We start from the raw sequence: 12,117 nt of genomic DNA, 5'->3' as shown, positions 1-12,117 counted from the left end.
CAGTTCTTTGTTTTGATTCGTCTCACAAGTCTGTGCTACGCAAGAAAAAACCAGCATCTGCACTCTGGATAGTGACCATGAATCTGTAAGAGGACAAAGCTACAGAAAACTGAAACTATAGAAATTTCAGCTAAAATACCACTCCTACTAGTTGCTAAACAGATTAACAAACCAATAAAACTCGCTCGAACAATTACACTTGAAGAAAGCACAAAGCACATTCTTATGAGGTGAAAAATAGTCATCCGTATAAATTCATCATAGTACAAGTAGCGCTCGTATACAAAGCAGTTCGGAAATTAAAATTAGGAAAACAGAATTTGTTCGTTGAACTCAACAGCTAGCTATTTATTACTCCTTGGAGGGGTCGAGAACATGGCCCGCAAAGACAACTGCGCCGGTTGCCTCCTCCACTATGTAGTAAGCAAACGGATGGTCAGCGATGAAATCCACTTGTGGAGGCGGCGACCACGACCCCATTGGTGCACATCCAGGAGACGAGATGACCATAGTGACTGCGGCGGCTTCAGTACCTTCCTCGTTTACCTCGACGACGGCCTTGTGGATGACATCCCCCACTACAACCGGCAAGCCAGAGCCGCCGTCCTCTACCATGTCTGACAGGTCGCCTTCCAGGCAGAATGGCAGCTTGAGCCCCAGCTTCTTGAGAACAGCGACGAGGCTGCTGTTGAAGGACAGCTTGAACTTTGGCACCCGGAACTCGCCGAGGGTGATCTGCTCCTCCGGCAGGTGGTCCTGCAGGAACCCAGGCCGGGACACTATCGTGTCCAGAAGCCCCAACAGGCCGTCGTGGGCGTCTGGGAGGAAGATGCACATCGAGAACTGCGTATACCCGCTATGATCGGATGGTTGAGTGTTGCCTTCCCACTGATCATGGCTGACAGCATAGGGATATGGCCTAGGATAGGCGTACGGAGACACGGGGCTGTCGAATGGAGGATGCGCCTGTTCCTGGTCATCTGGCGCCGCCATCTTGTACCGGAGTTTGAGTACCTTGAACCCGTCATGCACGGCGACGAACTGTGACTCCCAGCTCTGCATGAAGGGCACGTCGACCTGGCTGCGGTCGAGCCGGTGGAATGGCTTGTGAGCGGTGTGCCTCTTGTCGAACGGCTGGTCCTCCCACTTTCCCTTGAAGTACATGGCGTTGCCGAGCACGACGCGAGTCTCCGGGCTTATCGACCCCGGCGGGAGGACCGAGTCGATGAGGTTCCTCGTCACCTGAGCCGCCCACGCGTTGATCTGCCTCCGTGCTGCCTCCGGCGCGCTGCGGAAGTCGACGCTGCTGGCCTCGGCCTTGTACGTGCCCACGACGGCCTCACGGAAGGCCGGTTTCAGCCGCCGCGTCAGGTCGCTCCACACGCCGCACGCGAACGCGACGCGGGGGCCGCCCGAGGCGGACCTGTCTTGGAGTGCGTCCGCCGCCATGTGTGACACGAAGTTCTCGAGCTCGCTGCGCGACCGTGCGCCGAGCACGCCGAGGATCTCGTCCAGTGTGGCATCCCGGGCGCCCGCGGCCAGGAGCGCCAGAGCGGTGTAGATGGACAGCGGCGAGAAGACTAGGTTGTCGTCCGCGCTCCCATCGGCAAGGCGCCTCGAGAGCCCGACGGCGAGCGCTGCCAGGCCACTGGAGCCAGGATTCCCCGTTGGCCCTGCTACATCGAACTGCACCGACGGGTTTTTGGTCACCGGCAACTCATACCCTCTAGCAGGTAACCTCTGCTCGTTAAATGCATCCCCCTCTTTCGGTTGCCCAATATCATCCGTGCTGCTGCCATTGGTTGGGTCGACGACATGCCCTGCAAAGAGGATCGCGCCGGAGGCCTCCTCGACTATGAAATACGCGAAGGGATGGTCGGCGACGAAATCCACCATGGGCTCCGACATCATCACACGAGAACATCCAGGAGGCAGGAACGGCATGGTGAGAGCGGCTGCTTCCGTCCCTTCCTCGTTGACCTCGATGACAGCCTTATGGATGACCTCTTGAACGAGCAAAGGGGAGCCGGCGCCGTCGTCCTCCACCATGTCCAACAGATCAGAACCCTGGCCGAACGGCAGAACGAGGCCCAGCTGTTTGAGGATTTCGGCCATTCTGCTCGAGAAATTAAGTTTGAACTTGGGAACCCCGAAGTCGCCGACCTTGACGGGCATCACCGGCAGGTGATCGTGCACGAAGCCCGGACGGGAGGTTATCTCGTCGACGAGGCTCCGCAGGCCGTCGTAGGCGTCTGGCAGGAAGATGCACATAGAGTACTGTGTGGGTTGATATCCTCGCTGCCGCATCTTGTACTGCAGCTTGAGCACCTTGAACCCGTCATGCACGGCAATAAATTGGCGGGCGGGGTTGTACATGAAGGGCGCGTCGACGGCGGTTCCGTCGAGCCGGTGGAACGGCCTGTCCCTGGTGGCCGTCTCGCGGAACGGCAGGTTCCACTTGCCTTTGAAGTATATGGCGTTGGCGAGCACGACGTCGGTCGCCATGCCAACGTCGCTCGGTGAGACGACGTCGTCGATGAGGTTTCTCGTGACCTCCGCGACCCAGGCGTTGATGTGACGCGCCGCTTCCGCCGAGTTCTCCCGGAAATCCAGGCTGCGCGCCTCCGCTCTGTACGTGCCGACGACGGCCTCGCGGTAAGCCGGCTTCAGCGGCCGCCTTTCGTCGTTCCACACGCCGCATGCGAACGCGACGCTCGGGCCGCCGGATCCGGACAGGTCCTGGAGCGCGTCGTTCGCCACGCGGGAGATGGATTCCTCGAGCTCTTCGCGGGAGCGCGCGCCGAGGAGGCGGAGGACCTCGTCCAGGGTGGCCCCCCGGGCGCCCGGAGCCAGGAGCGCGACGGCGGCGTAGATGGACAGCGGAGAGAAGACGAGGTTGGAGCTGGGGTTAGCGTCGGCGAGGCGCTTGGTGAGGTGGGCGGCGAGCTCCGCCAGGCCAGAGCCGGACTGCCGCGACTTCTTGCTCGGCCGGGCCATCGTCGTCGTTGGATCCATCAAGGCCGCGCACAGAGCACGTACTCACAGATCGTTCGTGGCGACTCTTTTTGCTTGCTTTGATTGATGGTTGATTGATCTCGTATATGGAGGCGCACCGGCCTCCGATCTGATTTGGATTTGGAGCTATAACGTCAGTTTCGTTTTTTTAGGAGCAAATATCGGTTTCCTTTTTTATTGCTTTTTTTTCAGGGTTTCCTTTCTTTTCAGGGTTTCCTTTTCTATTGCTCTTTTTTAGGGGGACCTTTTTTATTGCAAATAATGGGCTAGTTTGAGTTAGCCAGTTTGGGCTTATTCGGCCTCTCTCGATCTCCTCTACGGCACAGTTTCCTAACTTCTTTCATTTATTATCTTTGCAATTTCTTTAAAAAATATCTTTGCATTTCCCAATGAAATAAAAAATTATTACGTATCTTTGCATCAATTAGGAATTCCGTGCATTGCTACTGGTGGCAATGCATGTACATGAAACAAACAGACAATTAGGTAGCATGGATAAGGTCAATGTTACCTTTAAAGATGACAACTATGATGTAACAGTATATTTCAGAGCGAGGATTTCACAAACCCAATAGATGTCAGCGCTTGGCAGATTTGGTGGAGGCATCGTGAAAGATGGCGGCGGCAGCATCAATCCAGCCAAGCAATCATACTTGCTCACAATCATAAGAACATTGTATCCCGTCGTGTTTTTCCTCCCTCTCTTTTTTTACTACCTTGATTAAACATAACTAAAAGAAAAAGAAGTTTATGATGGCACATGTGGTCCTATGAACATTCGATGCGGGAGGTTGGATGCACCAGCCACGATTCAGTCCGAGAAGGGATAATAAAATATGGTCCTTGCAGCATCAAAAGGTTCGTTAGGAAATCTCACTATATGTTTCCACCGATATATTCATGTCGCGGAGGTCATCCTCTTTTCTCTCCCTCCATCCACGGGCAATGGAGTCGGTGCTCGCTTCAGCGAAATCCAAACGAAGTTGGAAGCAGCCGCTCTCTTTCCCGGCAAAATCCAAACTGACAGTCGAGGTGGCACTCTCTCGGCGAAATTGAAGTCGGTGGTCGAGGCGACAACACTCTCCTCAGCGAAATACAAGCATGTTTATTGTGCACATAGTCATACTAAGTTGGTCATATAATTTAGCACATGTTGAAATTGTACCAGAAAGATGCACCCATGATTATACAAAGTTGGCAAGAGAAGGTATGCACAAGTTGATTCATTCGTAGTCACATTTGTTGGCAACTGCAGTAGTTAGAGTTGCATAGAGAGTGGTATGATTCCCACTCTTTTTGTTGTATTTGTATGGAATAGTAGTAGGAGTTTCAAACAACCACTGCTAGTGTTGGCTAAGAAATAAGCAGAAGTTGCACTTTTTTTTTGCCTTTCAGCCATGTCAGCGAGGTGGTGGTATTGCACGCCCCTCTGTTCTCATTCTCCACCATGTAGTACTATAAAGTTGCACACACAACCATACTAAGTTGGCAAGAAAGTCAACACAAGTTGAAATATTCGTAAAGGCACCACTTATGTGTAGTTCACCGTGAGGTCCCACAACATCAGCGACCTCACGGTGGTGTACACCAACAAGCCACGTTCGGTGGACCGCATCATCGCCATGTTTGAGTGGTTTCTAAGGGAGGACATGTGCAAGGTTGTTGGGTTCGACCGCGAGGGCACTCACAGGCATGTCGGGTATGATCTGAAGGTCATCATCACCCAATTGTGAGTGTGCCATCACGTCCTCATTTGCACAACTTCTTTCATTTATTTTCTTTGTAATTTCTTTCCAAAAGATCCACCGCCTCGGCAGTCATTAAATCTTGCGCCAACCAAGAGCCCAACCTCGTCCTTACAGTTACAACAACCACTGTGTTGCAAAACAGAATGCAACAGAGGTCATCTTGCCGAAACTGTCTACAATAGAGGTTCTGCAACTGAGGTCATGTTGCAGAAACTTTTGCAACAGAGGTTCTGCTGCAGTTTTTTTGAACATTTTTTTTGAACTTTTTTTGCGGATTTTTTTTGAACATTTTTTTACAGAATCTTTTTGCAACATAGGTCCTTTTGCAGAATCTCATTGCAATACAACACTTGTTGCAAAACACTTCACATCAGCAAACACATGATGCTTCTGGTTCTAGAGGGATAGATTGAGTGTGTGCCCAGAAAGACACGTGGCAACTGGAGCAGAAGGTGGATGCAACCGAGTAATCCGTCGGCTGATTGTTAGCGTTTTCCTAATTTCTTTTAAGAAATACCTTCGCATTTCCCTAAAAGGGGGCATTCTACGCGTTGGCTGGTGGATCTTTTTAAAAGATCCGCCGGCTCCGCGGTTGTTAGATCTGGTGCCATCTTGTAGAAGCTTTGCAACAAAGCCCGTGTTGCAGACACATTTGCAACAGCAATTGTGTTGCGATCTTTGCAACAGAGTTCGTGTTGCAAAAATATTTGCAAGAAAGATTGTGTTGCAGATTTTTTTCGTACTCTCATGGACTTCTACAACATAGGCCATGTTTCAGAAACATCCCGCCATAGTGGTTACCTCTGTCTTGTAGCTTCGCTGTTGTTGTTGAAGCACGAGGGATGTTTTTGAAGTAGCTATGTTTCCGCAACACTGAAACACCGCTTATGTTACAATCCTAGTAAGCGGCTCGCCTGATGTATCAGAGGATGGACCGATGAAACACATGGGCTATTGCAGTGACACGCAGGGCGCTTACCCCGTTCCCAACGCCTCCATCCCAGCAACGCGGGCGGCCCCTGAAGCACATAGGGGCCCCTCATATCCCCGTCAGCGGCGCCAATCGAGGTACGCCCTGAGTAGGAGCGAAGAACTTGGCAATTGAGAGGAGATGTAGGTGAAAGAGCAGGGTAGGAGACGGAGCGGAGTGATAAGGTTGGAAACGAGCGACTCTCGACCAATGTGTGGTCCACACCAGAACGCCTGGCACCTAGGCGATGCAGCAGATTTCTTTCGAGAAATCATCCGGCTGAAGTTGAGCATTTGCCATTAAAGATGGGCATAGAAACACTTTGGTTGTGAATATAATACGGGCGCTTCTACGCATCGGCCGGCAGATCATTTTAAAACATCCGCCGCCTTGCAAGCCGTCTGATTGGCGGATTGAACGACTGGGGGTCACTTTCTACCATTGCAACACCTGCCGTGCTGCAGAAATTTTCCATAACATGGGTTATGTTTCGGAAATTTTTGTAACATAGATCAAGCTGCAAATTATTTTTGCAACAGATGTCTTGTTGTAGCTTTTTTTTGCAATAGAGGTCTTGTTGCAATTTCAATTTTTTCCGATAGAGGTCTTGTTGGAATTTAATTTACTTCAGCAGAGGTCTGCTAAGGTTTTCTTCTGAAACAGAGACCTTGTTGCAGAAACTCGCTGTAGTAGATAGCGAGCAGCGACCACATCAACCGAAAGAAAGGCAGGTGCGCCCTCAGGATGCAGGGCAACGGTGGACACAACTCCCCGTTGTGGACACGAACGCCGGTGCTCCCCCGGGACAGCGGGATGCAGCTTGAGTTCGGGTGCACCACGACGGCCGACATTCATGGTGAAGGTGGGCGGCAGCGGCGGTGCCCACACCGGCGACCTCGTCGGCGTGCTGCTGGTGGAGAGCGTCGTCGGTGGCAGTCGAAGCAACGCGAGGAGTCAGCTTGACGGGGAGCTTGGGAGGAGCACGAGTGGTGTCTGCTCCAGTGGGGATCCAGATCCAAATCCCGCAACACACCAGTTGTTGCGGTGGGGGAGATTGGAACAACCACTCAGTTGCAAAAAACTAGTATACGTAACACGTTTTTTCTAGTCATCTGATTAAAATCCGATCTAACGGCCACGGAGACGGTGGACACACACACGTGGTTATCCGCCGGGTGATCCCAATCATTTCCCATCTTTAATATATAGTCCAGTTTCAACTATGCAAATTTTACATCATCAACGTGATAGAGTCCACCTCCCTTAGCATCCGATCATCAATGTGACAAACAAAACCCATGTATTTGTTTCAAATGCTAATTCGTGTAACGACACATTTCAAGCGTGCCAAGAGCATGGTCTCCTGGCCGCACAATCTCCCACATTGCATTTGGGGCGCCCAGGTGGCATCTGGCCGGGTCGACGCACATAGGCCCACAAGTCGGCAAGTGACATTGGTCATGGGGGTCTTAGATTCAAAATTTATGTCGCGGTGGTCGTCCTCTCTTCTCTCCTCCATCCACAGGTGATGAAGGCTACACTCGCTTCGCTGAAATCCAAACGGCATTGGAAGCAACCACTCTCTTTCTCGGCAAAATCCAAGCTCACGGTCGAGGCAGCACTGTCTCCTTAGCGAAATTGAAGTGGATGGTCAAGGCGACCACACTCTCCTCGACGAAATACAAGCATGTTTATTGTGGACATAGTCATACTAAGTTGGTCATAGAACTTAGCACATATTGAAGTTGTACTGGAAAGTTGCACGCATGGTTATACAAAGCTGATTAGAGAAAGCTGGCTAGAGAAGATATGCACAAGTTGACTCATTCATAGTCACATTTGTTGACAACTGAAGTAGTTAGAGTTGCACGGAGAGTGGTATGATGAAGTGTGGAGCTATGAAAAGGCTGAATGGGCCGCGGCCCACCCAGCCCATGTGATTCCCTATAGTGTATACGTATTTTTGGGCCATGAAACACAAACCCAACAGTTACTTCCTACAGTTGGCCCACCCAACTATTTGGTCCAAGCTCCGCCACTGGTATGATGGCCCAATTTTTTGTTGTATTTGTTTGGAATAGTAGTAGGAGTTTGATGCGGCTTGAAGCTACGTCGGTATTTCGCCAAAGAGGAAGGGATGATGCAGCACAACAGCGGTAGGTATTTCCCTCAGATGTGAAACCAAGGTTATCGAACCAGTAGGAGAATCAAGCAACACAACATAGACAGCACCTGCACACAAATAACAACTTCTCGCAACCCGACGTGTAAAAGGGGTTGTCAATCCATTTCGGGTAGCGGCACCCCAACATGGGCAAACGGACGTGAATAAAATTGTAGTAGATTGATAGATCGAACGCCAAATAAAATAAATAAGAATAAATTACAGCAAGGTATTTTTGGTTTAATAGATCTGAAAATAAAAGCAAAGGAAAATAGATTGCAAAGGCAAATAATATGAGAAAGAGACCCAGGGTCGTAGGTTTCACTAGTGGCTTCTCTCGAGAAAAATAGCAAACGGTGGGTGAACAAATTACTGTTGGGCAATTGATAGAACTTCAAATAATCATGACGATATCCAGGCAATGATCATTACATAGGCATCACGTCCATGATTAGTAGACCGACTCTTTCCTGCATCTACTACTATTACTCCACACATCGACCGCTATCCAGCATGCATCTAGTGTATTAAGTTTATGGAGAAACGGAGTAATGCAATGAGAACGATGACATGATGTAGACAAGATCTATCTATGTAGAGATAGTCCCCATCGTTTTATCCTTAGTAGCAACGATACATACGTGTCGGTTCCCTTTCTATCACTAGGATCAAGCACCGTAAGATCGAACCCACTACAAAGCACATCTTCCCATTGCAAGATAAATAGATCAAGTTGGCCAAACAAAACCCAAATATCGGAGAAGAAATACGAGGCTATAAGCAATCATGCATAGAAGAGATCAAAGAAACTCAAATATTTTCTTGGATATAAAAAGATAGATCTGATCATAAACTCAAAGTTCATCGATCCCGACAAACACACCGCAAAAAGAGTTACATCATATGGATCTCCAAGAGACCATTGTATTGAGAATTCAGCGAGAGAGAGGAAGCCATCTAGCTACTAACTACGAACCCGAAGGTCTACAAAGAACTACTCACGCATCATCGGAGGGGCACCAATGGAGGTGGTGAACCCCATCCGAGATGGTGTCTAGATTGGATCCGGTGGTTCTGGACTCTACGGCGGCTGGAATTGATTTTCGTCGACTCCCCTAGGGTTTCTGGAATATTGGGGTATTTATAGAGAAAAGAGGCGGTCCAGGGGGCACCCGAGGTGGGCACAACCCACCAGGGCGCGCCTGGGCCTCTTGGCGCACCCTGGTGGGTTATGCTCTCCTCGGAGCACCCCCCAGGCGCAGCCAGGGCCCATTATGTGTCTTATGGTCCATAAAAAATCTCTGTAAAGTTTCGTTGCATTTGGACTCCGTTTGGTATTGATTTCCTGCGATGTAAAAAAATGCAGAAAACAGCAACTGGCACTTGGCACTATGTCAATAGGTTAGTACCAAAAAATGATATAAAATAACGATAAAATGATTATAAAACATCCAAGATTGATAATATAACAACATGGAACAATCAAAAATTATAGATACGTTGGAGACGTATCAGCATCCCCAAGCTTAACTCCTACTCGTCCTCGAGTAGGTAAGTGGTAAAAATAGAATTTTTGATGTGGAATGCTGCCTATCATGTCATATCATATTTCTTTTCTTTATAGCATGGACATTTGGACTTTTATATTGTTCAAAGCAATAGTCTAGTTTTGACATGATAACTTAAATACTCAAGCATATCGACAAGCAACCATGTCTTTTAAAATATCAACGCTAAAATAAGTTATCCCTAGCCCATCATGCTCAATCATTGATCCATTCATGAAACACACTCGCATATTAGCTACACCCAATACTCAAGTACGATCATATTGCCTCCTAGTTGGTGCTTTTATAAGAGAAGATGGAGACACACATTCAAAAATAAAAATTGCATAAAGTAAAAGAAAGGCCCTTCGCAGAGGGAAGTAGGGATTTGCAGAGGTGCCAGAGCTCAAAGCGAAAATTTAGAGATAAAAACATTTTGAGAGGTGTGTCCTTCCCACCAATGAAAACGATTAGAGTTCCCAACACTTTCCATGCTAGATATATCATAGGCGGTTCCCAAACAGAAAATAAAGTTTATTCCTTTTTCAACCATACTTCCTCTTTCCATGGCTAGCCGTATCCACGGTTGCCTTCCATACCAACACTTTCCAAGGAATTTATTATTTGACAACATAAAGTAAATTTATTTTTCATTTCGGGACCGGGCATCCCTAATACATTTGCCTTACTCTCGTGCAAGGACAAGTGAATAAACACTCATCGTGAGAATAACACATCTAGCATGGAAAATATTAGCCACCCCTCACCGCTCCGCGAGCGAAACGAACACACAAAAGAGAAGTTTATTTTGAAAATTAGAGATGGCACATACAAATTTGCTTAGAACGGCAAAAGAATACCGCATATAGGTATGTATAGTGGACTCATGTGGCAAAAGTGGTTTAAAGGTTTTTGGATGCACAAGTAGAGATCATACTTAGTGCAAAATGAAGGCTAGCAAAAGATTGAGAAGCGACCAACCAAGAAACGAATAATCTCATAAGCGAGCATTAAGCATAATTAACAACGAATAATGTACCACAAGTAAGATATAATTTTATTGCATAATTATTGACTTTCGTGCTTGCATAGGGAATCACAAACCTTAACATGAATATTCTTACTAAAGCATAATTACTCATCAACATGACTCACATATCACATCATCATATCTCAAAACTATTACTAAGAATCAAGTTTATTTTGTCCAATGATCTTCATGAAAGTTTTTATTATATCCTTCTTGGATATCTATCACTTTGGAACTAATTTTCATATGTTGCTTTTGACAAGCTCAAACAAATATAAGTGAAGATCATGAGCATAATTTTTCTTCCTCTCAAATTAATTTAAGTGAAGCAAGAGAGAATTTCTTGAAAATTTTACTAACTCTAAAATAAATCTAAGTGAAGTAAGAGAGCATTTCTTCAAAAATACTAAAGCACACCATGATCAAAAAGATATAAGTGAAGCACTAGAGCAAGTCCATAGCTCATAAAAATTTAAGTGAAGCATAGAGAGATATTCTAACAAGTCATGACATAATTTTGGCTCGCTCAAATAGGTGTGTCCAGCAAGGAATCAAGACTTAAAACACAAAGTAAAACAAGCAAAGACTCATAACATACAAGGCGCTCCAAGCAAAACACATAGTATGTGATGAATAAAAATATAGCTTCGAGTAAAATACCGATGGTTGCTAGAAGAAAGAGGGGATGCCACTCGGGGCATCCCCAAGCTTAGTTGCTTGCTCTCTTTTGGATAATAGCTTGGATGCCGGGGCATCCCCAATCTTATCTTCTTACTCCTTACTCCTTCATCCATCGTAAGATAACCTAAAACTTGAAAACTTCAATCACACAAAACTCAACAAAACCTTCGTAGATCCGTTAGTAATCGAAAGCAAATCACTACTATAAGTATTGTACCAAAACAATTCATATTTTGTTTTTTTCATTATATCTACTGTATTCCAACTTTTCTATGGCAAAAACTCATCAAAGAAAACCATAGAGCCATCAAAACGAGCACACAACGCAAAGAAAACAGAATCTGTCAAAACAGAACAGTCTGTAGCAATCTGACTATTTCAAAAACTTCTGGAACTCCAAAAATTCTGAAAAATTAGGACGACCTGAGAAATTTGTATATTAATCTACTGCAAAAAGAATTGTCATTTTAGCATGCTCTGGTAAACAATGAGAATTGTTTTCGTGAGAGCAAAAGTTTCTGTTTTTTCAGCAAGATCAAACAACTATCACCCAAGAAGATCCTAAAGGCTTTACTTGGCACAAACACTAATTAAAACACAAAAAACACAATCATAACAGTAGCATAATTGTGTAAAAACTCAAGAACAGAAAGCAAAAAGCAAAAATAAATTTTATTCATTGGGTTGCCTCCCAACAAGTGCTATAGTTTTATGTCCTTAGCTAGGCATAAAACAAGGATCTAAGTTCTGTCATCCTCCTTCTTAAATTTTTTAGAAGTGGTTTCATCATGGGGTTTTGTAAACACAACAGAAAACATGTTACCCATCGAAACCTTAGCATTTCTAAGTTGGTTTTCATCATAACCCCTTTGATTTCCCGCAACAATCCAAGAGTGATGTTGATTAACATTATTGAAAACTTGTTGGATTATATCTAGAACGGGGACTTCCTTTTTAAGATT

The 12,117-nt window shown here is 46.5% G+C and overlaps 1 protein-coding gene across 1 annotated transcript; it reads right to left on the bottom strand.

Moving 5' to 3' along the window:
* Positions 1-351: 351 nt before the first annotated feature.
* Positions 352-2,997, bottom strand: LOC109735968 (uncharacterized). The gene is made up of 2 exons (XM_073499424.1): positions 935-2,997; positions 352-856 (listed from the first exon to the last, which is right to left on the bottom strand). Exons 1-2 carry the CDS (start codon positions 2,995-2,997, stop codon positions 352-354), a joined length of 2,568 nt encoding a protein of 855 aa, XP_073355525.1.
* Between the last annotated feature and the right edge of the window lie 9,120 nt (positions 2,998-12,117).

The sequence above is a fragment of the Aegilops tauschii genome, chromosome 5 (assembly GCF_002575655.3).
Source record: "Aegilops tauschii subsp. strangulata cultivar AL8/78 chromosome 5, Aet v6.0, whole genome shotgun sequence".
NCBI lineage: Eukaryota > Viridiplantae > Streptophyta > Magnoliopsida > Poales > Poaceae > Aegilops > Aegilops tauschii.
Note: the sequence above shows the minus strand (reverse complement) of the source record. Positions and strands in the feature narration are given on the sequence as shown.

Excerpts from the sequence above, each read along its gene's own strand:
- LOC109735968 (XM_073499424.1), bottom strand. The coding sequence starts at position 2,997 with ATGGCCCGGCCGAGCAAGAAGTCGCGGCAGTCCGGCTCTGGCCTGGCG. Across the intron at positions 857-934 it reads TTCGACAGCCCCGTGTCTCC|CGGGTATACGCAGTTCTCGA; the intron begins GTACGCCTATCC and ends ATCCGATCATAG.